This window comes from Anopheles arabiensis, chromosome X, assembly GCF_016920715.1.
Source record: "Anopheles arabiensis isolate DONGOLA chromosome X, AaraD3, whole genome shotgun sequence".
In the NCBI taxonomy this organism is placed as follows: domain Eukaryota; kingdom Metazoa; phylum Arthropoda; class Insecta; order Diptera; family Culicidae; genus Anopheles; species Anopheles arabiensis.
Window position 1 is genome coordinate 25,042,358 of NC_053519.1, and position 20,017 is coordinate 25,062,374.

The 20,017-nt window shown below is 39.3% G+C and overlaps 1 protein-coding gene across 4 annotated transcripts in view; it reads right to left on the bottom strand.

Moving 5' to 3' along the window:
• The window catches only part of LOC120906744 (glutamate receptor ionotropic, NMDA 2B), a 202,191-nt gene that overhangs the window by 43,900 nt on the left and 138,274 nt on the right, over nt 1-20,017 (bottom strand). For 2 of the 4 annotated variants that reach the window (XM_040318654.1, XM_040318655.1), the window contains exon 3: nt 18,223-18,243. The exons of 1 other annotated variant lie outside the window; for it this stretch is intronic. In XM_040318654.1, coding sequence (XP_040174588.1) covers nt 18,223-18,243 — 21 coding nt within the window. Of the gene's footprint in view, nt 1-9,125; nt 10,310-18,222; nt 18,244-20,017 lie in introns of those variants that run through there. One more of the 4 variants, XM_040318657.1, reaches the window with a different exon arrangement.

The window sequence follows — 20,017 nt, forward strand, 5'->3', positions numbered from 1 at the left end:
ATTACGCCAAACCAACTAAAACTTTATTGCACGAGCCAAAACCACCACCAAACCACCTGATAACCGTTACCAAAGTGCCGCGTCTTTTTTTCGCCATCGCGCCGCAAAACCGCTCGATCATCGTACCGCTTCGTTCGATCGCTCGCTCTCTCGGTTTTCGTTTCGCTCGTTCTCCTCTCGCAACTATCCGCAATATTTATTTCTCACGGCCGCCCCTTTAGCCGCAGCTACACGTAGCCTTATCGAAAACGGATCGTAGCGGGCAAGGTCGCTACATGTCATTACACTTTTTTTTTCGAAAGCAAGAAAATTTGCATATGTGCCTTCTATTTCAAGCCTGCTGCCTGCATATTATCAATTCGTTCCATTATCCTACCACTTCCGTCGCTTAAACGTGTACCGTGCACCAGCAATCGCTTTGTCTCTCATTAAGGATCTCTTGCTTCTTGGCTTATTAGCATCTCTCGCAACCTAAGTATACGGATCGAACAACCTGCTTCGCTGTGCTTATTGTTTCGTCTTATTGTTTTAGGTGCTGTCTAATAATTTGCCGTGTGCTCGTTCAATCCTCTGCTAAGAGCAACCTCTGGGGGAGCATTTGATCAACTCTGTTCTATCAAATTCATCCGCTCAACCGCACCAGATCAACCTTTTAATTGCACATCGAATATTATGCCGCTATGCCATCAATTCGCTTGCTTGCTTTTCGCTTCCATCCGTGCGTGTAGCATTCTACCCGTGCGTGTAAAGTGTATATGTGTGTGTACAGTGGTGACGTGTGATGTGTGCCTCAAAGTGTTAGCCTGCTTAACGTTTTTTTTTTTTTTTTTCGAAATCCTTATTCACTAATTTTACAAATTTTTTCTTATGGATATGCATAAAAATTAATATAATATGCTTATAAATCGATAACATCCTAATTTTAAACCCGTTCAGCTAAATTTGCATTATTATAAAAATGTTGATGCATATCCATTTACATTATTTTTCTTACCCTAATTTTTACTTTTGCTTAAAGTAGCCCTCGCTATGCCCTATTCTAAATCTGCTCCGTTTTCCCTAATCTGCCTAATCTAAACTTAACCCTAGTGCAGGGCATTTCCTCCTTTTGCACGTGCCTTATCCCGGGCAGACTCGGTATTTTTTTTTTCATCTATTCTATTTTTTATTTATTTATTTTTTATTTTTTTATTCGTTAAACCTCTTCAACCTGTTGTTGTGGACCTTCTCTAGCCTTTTCCCATTTCTTATTACACATGTCTGATCGCTTGGTATTTCCACCACCTCATACGGTCCTCTCCAAATACCTTGCAACTTTTGCCCTACACCCGTTTGATTGTTCCGGACCACCACCATTTCCCCCCACATGGGTTGCCACTCATTAGCGTTCTGGTCGTACTTTTCTTTTCTTTTGTGTTTCGATTGTATAAGATTTTCCCTAGCAATCAAGTGCATCTCTTTTAGTTTTGTTTGCATTTCTTCACAAAAATCGGAGTACAATCTTTTCCTCTCGTTTTGATTATAAATTGATGTGGGCAATCTAGCTTTCCTCCCGAAAACCAACTCATATGGAGTGTACCCTGTCGAAGTGTTTATACACGTATTGTATTCCATAGCGAAATATGGTAATACTTTATCCCAAGTTTTATAATTTTTCCCGACAAATTGTCTTAAATATATTTTTAATTCCCTATTGGCTCTTTCAACTATATTTCCTTGAGGGTGGTATGCAGAAGTATTGATTTTTTTAATTTTTAGTAGTTTACATACATCTTTCATGACCTGGCTCATAAAATTTGTGCCCTGGTCTGTTACTAATTCTATAGGCAAATAACCTCCTCTACAATGGCTTTGGCTACTGTTGTTGCCTCTTGATTTCCCATGGGTGTTACAATAAGATATCTGGAGAGATCATCTTGGATAACCAATCCATATTTGTTTCCTTTCTCCGATTCTGGTAAAATCACAATATCCATGTATACTTTTTCAAAAGGATATTTTGAGGTGGTTGTGATTTGCATAGGAATTTTGTTGCATCTTCCTATCTTATTGAGCTGGCACGATTTACAACTTCTTACGTACCCTTCGATATCCTTGTCCATCCCCTTCCAAAAGAATAAGTCCTTAATCCTTCTTTTCATTCTTCTGGTTCCTAAGTGGCCTCCTAATGGAGCATCGTGAAACTCCTGTAGAACGGTGTTAATTTCAGATTTTTCTATTTCCACTTTATCAGCACCTGGTGTGTAATTTTGAAATTTTAATTTTGATTTTTCTTTTAAATTGTTCAATTTGTCCCTCATCTGTTTTTCTTGTTCGCTTGTTTCCCTTTCTAAATCCATTTTCATTAAATCTTCCCAGTGATTTGCCTGTTTAGTATCCATCATAGTTTGCCCACCGATACTTTCCTCTACTTCGTTATTTGAAATAAGGTTTTTCTTGATTTGTTGGCGTGTGATGACTGCTACCGTTTTAATTTGTCCATCTTCTTGTATTTCCCTCAGTTTAATTTGAGGAAGCCTTGATAAAAAATCGGCAACCACATTCTCCTTCCCTTTTCTATACCTTATTTCACATTCTAATCCCTGGAGCCTTAATCGCAATCGTGATAAAATTGGAGAATTTTCTTTGAGTCTCCATATTGACACTAGTGGTCTATGATCAGTGTATATGATAAACTTCTGTCCATAGACATAATGTTTAAAGTGCTCTACGGCCCACACGATCGCCAAGAGCTCCTTCTCGATTGGGTGGTATCGTTTCTCTGCTCCCACAAGAGTTTTGCTAGCATAAGAAATTGGCCTTTCAATGGTTTTCTCATTTGAAAGGACTGCTCCGAGAGCGTAATCACTAGCATCAGTGGTGATTACAAAAACATCATTATAGTTAGGACGTAATAATAAAGGCTCAGAAGTAAGAAGTTGTTTTAATTTTTCAAATGCTTGCTGACAGCCTTCATTCCAAACAAAATTTGTATTTTTCTTTAATAATTCATGCAATGGTTTGCGAATATTGGACACGTTTGGAAGAAATTTCCCATAAAAATTAATGGTTCCCAAAAACGAACGTAGCTCCTTGAGAGTTTTTGGTATTGGCATATTTAAGATAGATTTAACATTAGCTAATGTAGGTTTAATCCCTTCCTCATTTATAGTGTGGCCCAAATAGTTTATTTGTTTATGAAGAATTTTACATTTTGATGGTTCAATCTTGAGGTTGTGCTGTTTTAATCCGTTCAGAACTTTCTCCAAATTGAGATTATGTTCCTCTTCTGATTCCCCAAACAATATCGTCCAAGTACACGAATGCCTTAACGGGTTGTATAGCGTAAAGAACAGTGTTCATAAGTTTCTGAAAAGTTGAAGGACTATTTTTCAAACCCATTGGCATTCTTAAAAACTCATAATGTCCTTTGGACGTTGAAAATGCTGTTTTCGCAGCGTCTTTACGTGCTATCGGTATTTGGAAAAAACCCAGATTTTAGATCAATTGTGGAAAAATATTTACTTTGGCCAATGTTATCCATTATATCATCTATCCGAGGAATTGGATAAATGAAAGGCTTTGTAATTAAATTAAGAGCTCGAAAATCAACAACAATCCGGTATTTTCGTTCCTCATCAACATCAGATTTTTTTGGTATGCACATCACGGGAGCATTCCAAGGGCTCTTACTAGGTCTTATAATTTGTTGCTTTAACATTTCTTCTATATGTAACTCCATAATCGTATTTAATGCTGCCGGAAATCTATTTTGGCGTTTGTAAATGGGAATATTAGAGTTTGTTTCTATTTCATGTGAAGCTGCATCTGTATATGTTAAATTATCCCCTGGCAAATAAAATATATTTTTAAAATCATTAATGATATTTTTTATATCTTTCGCTGTAGTCTGTTCTAAATGATCAAGACTAATTTTTCTCAACAATTCCACATATCTTTCAGAACCTATCAGTTGTATTTCCTTACTTGTTTCAACTACATCACAATCTATTTCTTGTTTCTCAATACGTGGAAGTAGTTCGAAATCTTCTGGTGGGGAAGCTAAATCGCATTCAATGCTATCAATAGGTAATTTTTCAATATTACTTTCATTGACCTCTCCGTTAACTGGACTTTTTAAGGATATGCTTTGAAAGTATTTATCGACTTTTACTGTGTATTCCTTTAGAAATTCTGCCCCCAAAATTCCTGGGACATTAAGTGTTTTAATTATATAAAATTTTATTGGGTATGTTGACCTACCAATATGTAAGTAAATTAGAATTGAACCTACTGTGTCGGATACTGTTCCATCAAAACTAGCAAATTTTATATTATCATTATAATTATAACCAAACTTAGAAAGTTAAAGCAGGCTCCAGTATCAATTAAATAATAAATTTCTTTTGCTCCCATACATTTCGATAAAATTTTGGCCATTAATTTACCGTCTTTAATATAATCGATATTAAGCAATTCACTCTCTTCTACAAAATCGCTACATAAACCGTTATCAGATTTATTCTGATGTTCTTGACATGAACCGAAGAAGAATATATTATTTTGGCTTGTAGGAACACCAGTGTTTTTATTAAGATTGACTAGTGCTCCTTGTTTTAGTTTTTTTGATTCACAGTCGGATTATCGGATTGTTGGTGATTGTGTGAGCTGTTAGAGTTATTGTAGAGGTTGTTTTGAGAAGGCCCTTGTGTAAAATTATTTTGAGGTATTGTGTTTTGTGTGTTATTGTTTCTATATGGTGTAAAGTATCTTCTCGGGCGAGAATAATTATTATTAAAATTAGGAGGATTAGTATTATATGTTGTACTGTTGTGTTGGGGTATCTCAAAATTATTAATATGTGAATGGTTTAAGCTACTGTTACCATTATCGCAGCGTTTTCTACTATCAGTGCTACAATCTACATTAGGAGCAGTTTGGTTATTTGGATAGGTGTAATTATAGCTGTTTTGGCACGGGTTCATGGAACTCTCATTGCTGTAAGTTTCGAAAAATTGCGTGCGGTTTAATCTTTCCTCGATCTTTCGGATATGTTCGATTTGCACTACCTCTTCCTGGAGATATTCCAAAAGTTCATCAAAACTGAGATGCTTATTGGTTCTCGCAAGAGTTTTTAATTCCGGGTTCTTTAAACCAGCCAAAAAATGTATTTTTAAGTTTTTCAGTGCGTATGAATCTTCCGTATTTGCTCTATCGTTATTAATAATATGATCTTTAAGTTTCATCACTCTTTCTTTGTATTTGGAAAAAGGTTCATTGACCTCTTGTTGCAGCGTCTCGACTTGCTGGAAAATGGCTTCCAAGCTAAACTTTTCTCCAAACACTTTTATCAGATTCATTTTAACACTGTTCCACGAATCATCCAAAATTCGATTAAAAGAACCCGCAGCCTCTCCCTTCAATTTGAACATTACCGTTCGTATAAGGTCTTCTTCTGATTCCCCTTCAGGAATTTGTTTCGCAAAATACTCTATTTGATATAGAAAACCGTCCAGATCTTTTGCTGTTCCGTTAAATTCCGGAATGTAAAGCATTGCTTTCTCTATCGGAAATTCGTACGCCATACTTGAAATTGTACCGTTTAACGCTCTCTCGATTTCGACACTTTGGTTAAGAAGCTCTGCTTTGAGGATCTGGAGGCGTTCTTTATAACTATATTCCTGATTCATACAGGATTCGCTAACAGTTGTGGAGTTTAAGTTGTATGTAGGTTGGAATGCACAAATATTAGTTAAGCTACCTGTATTAATTTGAATTGCTCTATTTCTAAGTGCTAACACCCTATTGGTCATCACCTTACGCCCGAAAATAAAATGAAGGATTTGGGAATAAATTACAAAGAGAAAGATCGTACAAACTATCTTAACTATTTATGTATTTTTTTTTCTAATTATATTTAAAACGAATTAATAAAAGATTCAAAAGAACTTATGTGTAATATTATTCACTATAATTTAATATCACTCACTATAACGCTGCTATTTTCCGCCACCACTTACCCAAAAAAATTTCACCAGCTACTCCCGTTTTTTGCACACCAGTCAGAAATGTTACCTGCGCTAAAAATTTTGCGCTTTTCCGCTGTCACCACATGAAACGACTAACTAATTTCTTTTTAAAAATAAATAAATTATTTTTATTTGATATTACGCCAAACCAACTAAAACTTTATTGCACGAGCCAAAACCACCACCAAACCACCTGATAACCGTTACCAAAGTGCCGCGTCTTTTTTTCGCCATCGCGCCGCAAAACCGCTCGATCATCGTACCGCTTCGTTCGATCGCTCGCTCTCTCGGTTTTCGTTTCGCTCGTTCTCCTCTCGCAACTATCCGCAATATTTATTTCTCACGGCCGCCCCTTTAGCCGCAGCTACACGTAGCCTTATCGAAAACGGATCGTAGCGGGCAAGGTCGCTACAGATGTGTCAAGTTTCTTCTGTAATTGCTCATACTCTCTTAATGGTTCAACTTCTGGTGTATAAGATTTTATGTTAAAAGAAACATCTTTATCTGTGGTATTAATGAATTTGATATACTGATTACGTTTTGAGACTATTGTGTTTCCGCAAAATACCCCTGGTTGGATTTCTTGTGATAAGATGATTGAATCTTCTGTCAAGTTTGGTATACTTATTTTTCGTACTACTTCACTTCGTTTTGGTAAAATATAATTTCCGTTTACATTGTCTTCTATTGGGTGTGAAATCAATCCGTTATCAGATGAGAAGTATATCATCCAATTAACATAATCAACAATACATCTGTGCTTTATAAAGTCTTTTCCTAATAGTCCGTCGGAAAAAATGGATTCTACATCTTCTATTATATGAAATTCGTGCATAATGGAATAATCGCCAAAGTGAATTGTTGTCATAGCAGTTCCTAAAGTCTCTGATTCATGATCACTAGAGCTTATCAAGGTTAATTTTTTTGATGTATTGATTTTACAACCTGGTTTTAATTTACTAGCTTTAAGTACGGATACGGTTGCTCCGGTATCTATGACGAGTGTGCTATAGATTTCCTTTGTAATTTCTATTTTTACTTTAACAAAATTATCTGCATCAGGATTTATGGTTAGTATTGGGTATTTTCCGATGCTTGAGGTTGCCCTAAAAAATTATTCTGTTCTTCGGCTGTTACTGTGTTATGAATAGGCGCTCGATTATTTTGCAAATTGCTATTATTTCTCTGATTGGATTGTACGTACTGATTTCTGTTGGAATTATTTTGTCGATTTGCGTGCTGATTTCTAGTGTTGTTAGAGTTGTTATTTCTGTAGTTATTATTGTTTCGGTTATTGTTATGTCCATATCTTGCGGGTGGGAACCTGGGTGGGTTTTGTGTCTGATACCTATTATTATTATTATTATTTGAGAATCTATTGTAATTGTTCCTTCCCTGGTAGTTGTTACCATACCCTCTATTGTTCCTAGTAGCGTTTGAATATAAAATTTTTGTCTGTTCATTCTTTCCTTTTTTCGTTCTGTCTTCTAGTTCCAATTTTACTGCTTGTTCTATTGCTTCATGCAGGGTTTCGAATTTACTTGATCTCATTATTATTTTGGTTTCGCCATCCTTAAGTCCATAACTCAATGCGCTAATTCCAGACTTAGTTGCTTTTTTCCTGGCTACTTCTGGTGTTATTTCTTCCGCTATGTTTGCTTCTTCAAGTTGCTGCGTTAGTTTTTCTATAATGCTTCCGAAATCTTCTATTGTTCCGGTCTGTTTCGTATTATCCATTTTGGATACTACTATTTCTGGTGTTACCTTTATGCTGCATCTGTCTTGTAGTTTGTTAACTATATCTTCTATTGAGTTTGGGGCTTCTCCTACAACAATTCGCGCTTTACCTGTCAGACGTCCTAATACTAGCTCTATTATTGTTTCCCTATTCTCCGGCTTCACTATTTTCTTTAATACATTTAAATTTGACACCACACCTTTTAAATCTTTCTCATTACCATCATACTTTGATATGAGAGAAGTGGTGATTTTAATTAGTTCTATAATGTCAGCCATTTTGTCAGATTTAGTTTCTATCGTTATGTCGAACTGGTTTTCTGATAATGTTGTATTTAACGAATCTGGATGTCTTTCCAAATGTATTTTAATGCACTTATTTATTTCGTAATATAGGTGTCTACTTTTTTTAACTAAGGTTGTTAATATTTCGTCTTTAATGGATGATTCGTGCTTTCGTAGAAGCTCTTGTATTTCGTCATATAATTCCTTAGTATTATTTCTTAGTGTGGTTAACGCGCAGAGCCTATAGCATTTGTTTAGCTGTCTAACCTGATCATACGTTCTATCTAGTATTTCTATTTTTTCTAACAGCTTTTGCATATTAATGCAGCTTCATCCGTAAAAATTGCATGTGTACGGTACCTTTTTAAATACATTTGTTGTTGTTGCTGCTCACGGTGCTACGTTGTTCCCGGTGCTCGGTGAACTGCTGTCCCTTGGCCCAGGGATCTCTTCTTTCACCTGTCTGTCCGACAGTGAGCAACCGTCCATTCTTGCCTTATTCTTCTCGTCTTCCGCGTTGGGAACGGCTGTTCCAAACCATACCGCTGGTCACAGTGTTTTTACACGTTGAGGTAGGTTCTCATACGCGCATAATTGTTTTTCATAATCGCGGTCAATAGCTGCATTGGTGAACTTACGGTACTTTCCCACAGCCTTTACCTATTTTTGTGGGTCAAATAGCATACCACCTTTTTCGTATATCATTCATTCACTGTTCTCGATTCAATGTTTACGTTGCTACTTTGGTAGCGTAAGCACTTTTAAAGCGTGTTTTTGCGCTTGGTTACGAAGGTGTTTGTAACAAGTTTTCGCTATTTTAACAATGCACAGGGTGATTAGCAGCCCTAAAATAATGTTTAGTTTTAAATCCTGAGTCAGATGATATTCTGTATGAATATTCTGAGTTTGAACTATTGTGAGATCATGGTCTCCTTTTATATTTGTTTCAGGTTTTGCAGCCTTGCCTCCCATTTTGAAAATGATTGGTTTTCACTCGTAGTTCACTATTGTTGGTAATTAATCACTTTCCAAGTCATTTCAGAAGCACTTGCGATTTTTATAAAACGTTTCCACTTTGCACTTTTTGTTCGTGTTTGAGGTTTCATTCGTCACTTTTTTTTGCACATCCGAAGATTACAGTTTAAAAGTCACGGTCGCCATGTAATATTCGGATCAGGTTGCAATTGTTAGAGCAGCGGTGCAGAAGGATTAAACATCACTCGCGAGGTCAATTCGTCAAAAACAAAGCATTAGTTTCGGATGATCACTGGGAGCCATCAGGGCTCCAGGTAACGAGTGGACACAATGAATTAATTTAACATATTTGTGTTGTTTGTGCGAATTACGATAAGACTTAAACGGCTCCACTGAACCGTGTCACTGTGCGTACTGTGTGTAACTGAGCAGTACTCGGTCTCATCTTACATCTTTATTTATACGATTCATTTCCTTTTAGTTAGATTTGGTTTTACTTTACTTTCTATTTTGTGTCAATTATGCTGAATGTCAAGTTTTGAGTTTACATATGGTTGTGCTTATTCTGTAAGGTCAGTTCTGAGTTTTTGTGCTTACGTGATGTTTTTTTGTTTCCTACGCTTACGGTTCTGTTTGTACACACGAGGTACGGTGTATCCTATTTCATCATTTATTAACTGTTGGTTGCTATTATGCAATGCTGTGTTTTTACGCTTTACCCACTTGAAGTGTTTTGTGCTGGGTAAGGTTTTTTCGCACCTCTGGGGTTGTGTGTCGCTTGTGTGTTTTCTAAGTGTTTTTGGATAAGGGTTTTTCTGCTGACTTACAATTCCTGACGTAAGGTTATTTATGTGGTTTGGGTTGTGTTGACAATTTTGTGTTTATTAAGTGTAATAAGAAATGTGTGTGAACTGATTGAAAACAGTATAGCATGTGCATGTGCATGCTACAACGGCCGTCGAGAAGTCTCGTGATGAACGACAACCTGGCTATTCGTATACGCTCACTTAGGGTGGGTAGCCCGAGTAGTAAACACCTAGTCCGGTAATCGAGCCTTTGGTTCCATGAGCGAAGTGCAAATCGTGAAATTTTGCGCTGGATTTATTCCAATCGAGCTAACGGACGCGCTGCAGTTGGCCACCATACGATATTTGCATATTCCATCAACGACCGGATAAGTGAGCAATAGAGCGCCTTGGTGCAAGGTATATCATTAAGCTCGCGAGTCATATTGATAACTAGTCCTAGCATTCTATTGCTGGTGGCTACTACGTGATCCAGCTGATCCTTAAATGATAGTTGACCTGAAATGATCGAGCAAAACACCTAGATCCTTAATACATTGTTTACGCGCCAAGGACTGTCCATCAAGCGCATATTCATACAATGATGGGCAGCGAGAACGACTGAAAGTGATGGCTTCACATTTATGTGTACATAGGGATAAAGCATTACGGTTGTACCAACACTGGAACTCATGCAAGGAAGTTTGCAGTCGGGCGTGGTCTTCTGGTTCACGAATAACACGAAAAATTTTCGCGTCATCTGCGTACAGTAAATGATTATCTGCTGGAAGGATCAATGTTGCGTCGTTGATGAAAAGAAGGAACAGCAAAGGACCCAGGTTGCTGCCCTGCGGGACTCCAGAAGATGCATGCACTGGACTTGACATGTACGGGCCTAACTTCACAGAATATTGACGATCTGTAAGGTACGATCTAAGCCACATTATCATAGGGTTTGGGAGACCAAGTAAGTCGAGTTTCGCTAGCAAGATGGAGTGCGATACACTGTCGAATGCTGCCTTGATATCCGTAAAAATAGCATCTAGTTGTAAACCGTTATCGATAGATTTATGGCATTTGCTAACAAATTCTAGTAGATTAGTCGTTGTAGATCGCCTGGGCACAAAACCATGTTGATTCACACTAATATAGTTGCAGGCCGAGGCCAACAATGGCTCGTAGATTAGCATTTCGAACACCTTTGCACACACGCTGAGTGAGGTTATGCCACGATAGTTTACAGCATCATTCTTACAGCCCTTCTTGTAGATGGGTGTCATCCAGGAAGATTTCCAAGTGACAGGAAAGGTTCCACATCTCAGGGACTCCTTAAAAATCTTCATCAGCGAGGGATCAAGCGCAGAAGCACACCACTTTAGGATAACGGCCGGTATACCATCTGGGCCAGGGGTATATGAGGATTTGACACGTTTGATGGCAGAGGTGATCGTATCGACAGTGATGACTGGTAGCATAGGGAGCAGTGCACCAACAGGTGTGTTAGAGAGAGCATCGGTCACATCTTCTGGACCAGTAGTTTGAGAAGCAAAGTTGTCCTTGAAGCGCAAGGCAAACAATTTACACATTTCTGGCAGGGAACAGGCACTGTCACCGTCATAACGTATAATGCTTGGTAGCCCAGCAGATTTTCGTTTTTTGTCCATATAACTCCACAAGCGCCTAGGGTACTTGCAGAGGGAACGTGCAGTTTGTTTCAAATAACTTCGGTGACAGGACCTATTATATCGGCGATAGAGAGAATGAACTCTGTTGTAGTAAAGACGTGACGTGCTGTTTCGTTCTGCTCGTTAATCAGAATAGGCTTTTCTTTTTTCTTTTTTTAATGCATTTAGTGTGCGATCAGCCCATGGTGGTCCACGACGAGGAATTATAACAGGAGTGCATTCACATATAGCAGATCTCATGAACTCACAAAAAGCTTCTGTGGCATCGTCAATGGTTGAATAGTCCGAACAGTTAAAAGAATTGTCAAAAGATAAAATCAATCGCTCCAATTTTGGAAGGTCTACACGAGCATATTTCAGCCTTTTATCAGCATCAATGGCTGTAGCGATCGTAACTGGGGCTACGTTGTATAAATCAAAGTCAAGCGGAGGGTGGTGTTCGTCCACAGTAGTAAGGGGATATTCACAGACACGTATTGAAGAACATGTAGATGCAGCTGGCCAATTTGCGTAAATTAGGTCAAGTATTCGCCCCGATGAGTTAGTATTGAAGTTAAGCTGGTACACTGGTGGATATAAAAATAGGAACTTTTTTCTGTGACCGAAAGACATAGTTCTTGTCTGAAATATTTGGTAGCCCTGAAAAGGACTGTTTAAGTGGTTGTTGGGAGGAGGTGTTGCGGTGTTCCACAGAGCGAAAACACATTCTAACGGTCAATGTGGTGACCGTTATTCGCTATCACTTCCTGACAGCGTTTGGCCATATCGCCGATGAGCTTCAGCATTCGCTACTGGGTATGTTTTCCCACATAACCTTGCAGCGTGTCCATAAATCATCGGCTGAACGTGCAGGCTGGTTTTTAAGCTGACGCTTGAGAGTTGACCACAGATTTTCAATCGGGTTTAGGTCAGGACTCAACGCAGGCCACGGTAGAACTTGCACATCCTGGTTTGCCTAATAACATTTAACTGTTCGCGATGTGTGCTTAGAGTCGTTATCATGCTGAAAGATGTAATGCTCTTCGTCTCCGAATTTTTGTCGGGCGTATGGCAACATCTTACGACGTAGTATGTTTCTATACCCTTCCGAGTTCAGTGTCCCTTTGATACGGAACAAAGGACCCGGGCCGTGCCAGGAGAAGCAACCCCACACCATTACGTGGCCGCCTCCGTTACTTCGGGTTTTTATCGTATTTTTCGGATGATACGCCTGATTAGGAAGGCGCCAGACGTATTTAATGCCGTCCGAATCATCCATATTGATTCTGGACTCATCCGAAAAAATTATTTTGCACCACCAAAAGATGGATGCAGCTAAATGTTCTTCGGCAAACCGAATGCGCGCTTCTACGTGGTGCGGCAGCTGCTTACGAACCTTCCGCGGTCTCCGGGCACAGAACCCAGCGGCGTGTAAACGGCGAGACACCGTTTTCGCCGAAACTTGCAAACCAAGCTCCTGCTTGATTTGAGCGCAAGTTTTGAAAGGATCCGCCTTGATTATCTCAACAATCTGCGTGTCAACGTCGGCCGTTGTTTTTCGCGGACGACCTGTCGATTTACCCGTAGCCTCGCTATGAATGGCGTTGTCCACTAACGTCCGCGAACGGCCGAACGCCTTGCAGATTGTCTTGATAGGCACGTTCTCACGATATAGCCCCTGAATATGTTTTCGCTCCTCTGTTGTGCAGTGTTTTCCGCGACCCATGATGATTTTGTGGAATTTTTAAATAGCAACCTTTCACCTTGACCACTGATGGAAGAATGAAGCGCAACACGGTTTGGCTCTCCTATTATACTGCCGCAAAACGCTGCCGGCACTCAAAACTCAGGATAAGTAGCGCACCAAAAATGAGAGTATAAAAGGCAAAATTCGGCTATTGCAAATTCAGTACGCCTGGAACTGTTGGCGATGACACACCTAGTGAACGCAAAAAAAAAAACACACAATTTTTTTTCCTATTTTAATGTCCACCAGTGTATAGTCCACTCTGATGCAAACCATCAACGAACTGGACACTGCGCGCGGAGCGTGCATGAGGCTCATAGAAATCAAAAGCAGCTCCATTTTCCTCTGACGCCGATGTCCAGGATAGCGTAGACTGGTTGAAATCACCAATAAGCATGAACCTGTCTCTCGGACCAAGAGTAGTGCAGATATTAGCAACGAAGTCGATCAATGCACTTATTTTCTCCTCATTCATGCTATGGTTAGGAGGCAGGTAGGCAGCGGCAATAAACAAACGGTGGTCGCATAACTGAATACATACGCAAGTGAGTTCTAACAGTTGCGGCAACGTAGGAAGCACATAAGAGAGAAGAGAAACGTTGCATGCAATTAAAACACCACCCCCACGAGAGTGAGAGCTGTTAGTGGCATCCCGGTCGCATTGGTAAACACGATACTCATCTCCTAGAAGGAGAGCGGTGGGAATACAGGGATCGAGCCAAGTTTCAGTGAGTACCAATACATCGTATTCCGTCTCAAGAACCGACAAACGGAACTCATCGGCTTTAGAACGCAGGCCACGCACATTCTGATAGTACACAGTGATACAAGCCGCTCGATCAGTGGGTGCTTGTTGCATAGTGTTAGTAGGCGCTGGGGTGTTGCAATTGAGCGAGCTTATCGTAGAAGGTGAGTGTATTGTGTTTGTTGACGAAGGATTTGCTCGAGCCGTATGCGCAAAATATGGGTGCGCTGCTGTAGTGCGGTTACTTCGGAAAAAATTGAACTCGTGTAGTTTGAAGTGTTTTTGAACGTGACGTGGACGGAAGAGTGGGTGAAGGGAGAGTGCAGTTCATATCGGTTGGTGATTGTTCGGTTTGTGTTCGTGCGGGTTCATGGATATGTGCAGGTGAGTATGGATTATTGTGGGGATTATTGTGTTGGGTACAAGGCTGGTGTGGTGCCGGTGAGTGTTGAGTGCGAGGCTGTAGTGGTGCCGGTGTCTGCTGAGTACGGGGTTGTTGCGGTACCGTTGTGTAAGTGTTCGTGTGTTGTGTGCGTGAATGTAGAGATCGCGGCGGGAGCGAGATGAACTCACGCACACCGAGCCCGACCGGCCAGGAGGCTGCGTTAAGTGCCTTACTACGAAGGGCAGCAGGGATTCTGACCTTGAACGATACAGCACTCAATGGGCTAGGAACCGTTCCTGCTTTTAGCAGACTAAAAGCATTTGCGTCTGCAGTGTCCAACTGCAAACACACCAACGAGACAACTTGCTCTATGGTGACGGACGCAGCCAACCTTGAAAGATGCAGCCATAAATAATCGGTTCTTGGTGTCTGTGAAACAGTTGGTATTGAAGCGGAGGTTGTATTAGTACCTGTGATTATTGGTGGTAGTGAAGGACGATCGATCCGGTGAGTGTTGTTAGTATTTGTGACGTTTGAGATTGCTGCACTGTCAACAAACACGGCATCTGAGGATGCTTGTGCATCACGAAATAATCTTCGTCTTTTTCCGTTTGGTAGTGCATCTGGGAGCAATTGATTGCTATGTTGCAAGGATGCCGAATGGGCCGTGGCGATTCCGGCAAAGCCATCCCGAATCTCCTGTCTTACCGGTGGGACCAAGCTAGCCTTCATGGCATCAACAGCAGCTGTGAGGGCTGCCTGAAACCCAACCTGCATACCCATGCCCTTGATCGCCTTGCTACGCGGATTCCCGATGGCGTTAGTACACCCAATGCAACTCCAGGGCAGGGAAGCCATCCGTTTCACTTCGTCGATGACCGATATAGGCACCTTAGTGCACGCCAGATGGTATGTACCCTAACAATATAGGCACGTAATTGAACCTTCAACCGGGCCCAGTGCTTCAGAACATGCATAACATACATCCTCCATTTTAGATGCCGCTGCAGATGAACGTCGAAGGAGTCACAAATAAAAGCCAAATATATCGCGAACACGGTGGTTTTTGTCAGAAACACGATGGCAGGGTCACGAGACTACACTTATGGACACACTAAAACCGGTGTTGATTAGAGCAAAACCAGATTACACCAATAAAATAGCGGATAAATTCGGAGCGATAGCAGTAGACACGCTGTGTTGACAACTGTCAAATAACATGGTGCTAGTTTTTGCGATTTTTGCGAAAAATTTATTTTCGACCGGCTTTGGCGACCGTCCGTTCGGGGAGACCATCCACCGACCGACCGACGAAACTGGTACTTAACGAAGCTCCGAAAACAATTTGTCACTCCTAGCCGGGATGATGTAGTGACTTGAAATTTGGCAGATATGTAAAAAACATACATATTGACCAGTGGCGAGTTTAACGGTAAGCAAACTAAGCAGTTGCGGGGGGCCCCGAGCTAAAGGGGGCCCCGAGCTGAAGGGGACCCCGAGCTGATAGGGACCGGGAGCTGAAGGGGGCCCCGAGTTGAGGGGAGCTTGATAATCTTCAGAGAGCAAACGGTTATTTTGCTGACGAAATTCTAGAAAATTTGATACTTGAATATCCGTTCCATGCTCGGGGCCCCCCACTTGCTTCCATTTATCAGTTTTTCATTGAAATGCTTCAGAAAACTGGTTAATCGTCCAACCGCGGCAAAATAGAACAGAATGTGTACGAAGTGAGACAAAAAAAATTGCAATCAACACAGAGTGAAAATGAAGAAAACGACTCACAAAAGTATCACTGTGAGAGAATGTAATGTTGATGGCAGGTCATATTTTTATTATGATTATGATTTATATGATAAAATGTGATAATACCGATTTATTTTACGACACATGTATCTCTTGGAATAATTGATACAAGCTTTTATTGTATGTATTTTGTTGTGTGCCATCATTGAGCGAAATCATCGCAAGACATAATATAATATAAAATGTAGATATAAAAATCTTCAAAGCTTCTGTCTTCAATCAGCCCATAGTGCCTACCTCAAAGTAGGTAGGGCCTGAGTTTTCAGAACAAAAATTTTTTCAGACACTCAGAAAGTGGGACCGTGCGGACATGAGGAGGTATGGTGGGCAATGTTGGAGTGTGAGTATGGGCCTTTGTTCGCCTAAAAGTTGGGGCTTGGAATAGTGGTGGGTTTTACGATCCATTTCATGTCCCGACCCGGAATCGGGTGCGAGTCAGTCGGAATCGATTCCGACCCGTGGGTAAAGCTGGTACACTAGGTCGGAGTCGTATTTCAATCCAACCCGCGTGTGCAATGTGTTCGGATCAATCCGAATAATCAGTAGGTGCGAGCAAGCATAAGCGACTCCGACCCGTTGGTGCAGCGAGTTTGAGTCGTGTAATCTACCGTGACCTGCCCGACCCGAACCCGCAGCACCAACGGGTCGGAGTCGTTTATGCTTTCTTACACCTATTGGAATCGGTATTTCGGACTTCGGGTCGCGTACGGATGCCTAAAACTGGATAGGTTCGAGTCGACCCGCCCATCACTACCATGGAGTGCAAGAAATGCTTTACTCGTAAAAAGTCCGAGGCTACTTGTTTGCGCCGTGCTTAAGCTTGCCTTTTATCGCTCAGTTTGTCAGTGATCGTAAGCCTGTCCGCTGCTTTCTGTTTATTCTTATCAAAGTTTGATCAAATTAGTTCATCGCGTTAAGTGGCTTAACAATTAAAATTAGGCAATTTTAGGTGTCACTCTTGAACTTACGTTATTTTGTTTCTGTTAGAGCCTTTTTGATAGACAATACAATACTTCAGCGGCTTAGGTTGACATTAGGTCTTAACAGTTAGCATATTTGGAGAAAGGTGTGTATTTCAATATTTTATTATTTTATCATACATAAGAAGAAATGTTCCAACATGAGATTTTTTTTTCCTAATGTTATACCCTCAGATATTTGCACAATGAAGCGTTATCAAAGCGGTGCTGAGAAAAGAAAGAAAGTTAGAAAAGAAATAGAAACGAACGAACAACAAAAAATGCAATGCTTAAGTTTGTAACGGTGGCCACGAGTTCAAAGAATCCAAGTTCAGATGAAATTGTGGATAATATCACTCAATCTATCGATGGCGAATATGATTCGATTATGCCATCAGATAGTGAACAAAATGAATTGGTGAATGGCAAGCAACCATCAAAAATACCTAGGGAAATGGAAAAATCCAAACCTGTGAATGATGAGCTAACATCGAATGTCTCGAATGATAATGTCAGAAATGAATTAAATGATAGTGAACTATCTTCCTTAGACCGTGAACGTTTAAATGACATTGCTTTATGGCCATTGGACTTAAGTAAAGCATCCCAGGACTAGATAATTAGGAATAAACCAAGAAATATTGGTAACATATAAGAATTAAAGATACTGTACAAAGATAAGGAAGAATTTCGTTGTAGAGGTTTATCTAAGGAACATTTTTACAGAAAAAAAGGAAACGGTTTATTAGAGGAAAGAATATGGTTGGTGTTTTCTGAAACTACGAAGTGCGTTTACTGCTATCCTTGCAAGTTATTCTCTAAATCTAAAACAAAATTCATCACAGGATTACAGAATTGGCGATCAATAACAGTGCTTTTAGGAGAACATGAAGTGTCTAAAGATCACATTGCTGCTATGTGTACTTTATATAATAGATTGACAAAAATTAATTAGATAGACAATCTTCTTTTAGCGGAAAAAGATACAGAAGAAAGATATTGGAGAGATTTATTAAAAAGAATTGTTTCAAATATAAAACTTCTTTGCCGCTTAGGATTAGGTTTTCGTGGGCATGATGCAAGAATTCATTCAGTTAGAAAAGGAAATTATTTAACATGTTTGGAATACCTGAGCGAGTATGATGAGTTTCTGAAAATGCATTTGAAAAAAAAATGGAAATCAGGGAAGTGGAAAAACAAGTTATTTGTCGCATACCATATGCGATGAATTTATACAAATCATTGCCGATGAAGTAAGATCTAAAATATTTCAAGAGATTAAAGAAGCGCAATACTACAGCATAATTTTAGGTTCAACTCCAGATATCTCACACATCGATCAATTAACTTTTATCATGAGATATTTATCATCGACTGGCCAAATAGTAGAACGATTTGTTGGATTCATACCAATCGAAAAACATGATGCTCTGCATTTAGAACAAGTTATGTTGCAGTTTTTAGATAAATATGGGGTAGATTTGTTAAACTGTCGAGGTCAGTCCTTCGACAACGCAGCAAACATGGCAGGAAAATATAATGGACTGCAAGCACGCCTCAAAGAACGTAATCCCAAAGCAGTTTTTGTGCCCTGCACAAACCATTCGCTTAACCTCGTAGGGAATTTTGCGGCAGAGAATTGTTCTGAAGCAGTAAAATATTTTATGTTCATTCAGAATATATACACATTTTTTTCTTCGTCTACACACCGTTGGAAAATTTTACAAGATAAATTAAAAATTCTCAAAAGCCATCCAATTAATTTAAAACGCATTTGCGACACAAGATGGTCGGCTAGAGCGGACGCAATAAACGCTTTTTATCGTGGATTTAATCAGATAAAAGAGGCATTAAATGAACTATCTACTGCTTATTCAGAAAAACAAGTAACAAAATTGGAGGCAAAATCATTGTTGAAAAAAATGTGCAAGTCTGAAACTGCATTGCTAACAATAATATGGCATACAATTCTTCAACGCATAAATGCTACAGCTAAATCGTTGCAATCACCAACGTGTGAAGTTTTAACTGGGTCGAAATTGCTACATCGTTATCAAAATTTATAGACGAATATAGACATGATTACGAAAAATTTGTGCAACAATCTACAGAGCTTTGTGGTTTATCATTTGAAACGATGCATCTAAATGAAAAGAGAAAACAAAATCAGTTAGCAAGTGAGAATGAAACCGAACGTACACTGAAAGATAAATTTAGAATCAATACTTTTTACGTGATGTGATAATATTAAATCAGAGCTAATGGTAAGAGCTAAAAAGTATGAATCGGTGTTAGAGCCTTTCGGTGTACTATTTGGTTGGAGTTTGAGCAATGAAAAGAGATCAGAAGCATTAGCAGTATTAAAAAATATATATAATGATGATATTGAAATTGAAATGGTTGATGATGAATTAGAACATTATTTACATTTTATGAAAGATCAGGATTCTTTGATTAAAAACTCAGACCTGGACATCGAAGAAATGTAAAAAATAACAAAAAAATATGTCATGCACTTTCCCGAATATTGAAATATTATTTAAAATTTTCTTGACTATTCCAATATCAATCGCATCCGCAGAAAGATCTTTTTCAACATTGAAGCGAATTAAGTATTATTTGAGAAACTCATTAGGAGAAGCTAAATTGAACGATTTTGCAGTTTTATATGTAGAGCAGGATTTGTTGAACCATCTTGATACGGACAAAATTTTAAAAGAATTCGCCATTAGTAAAGTAAGACGTAAAAATATTTAGCTGAACTTGTGATTTGCTAGGAATAGAAAGATATATGCACTATTAAAAATAATGCTAATTTCTGAATAAATCAATAAATATTCTAATGCATATGCAGAAATGCATAAAAATTTGTAATCCCCCTAGCATATTTTTTATTCATTTGAATTCATTTAAAAACTTACTTG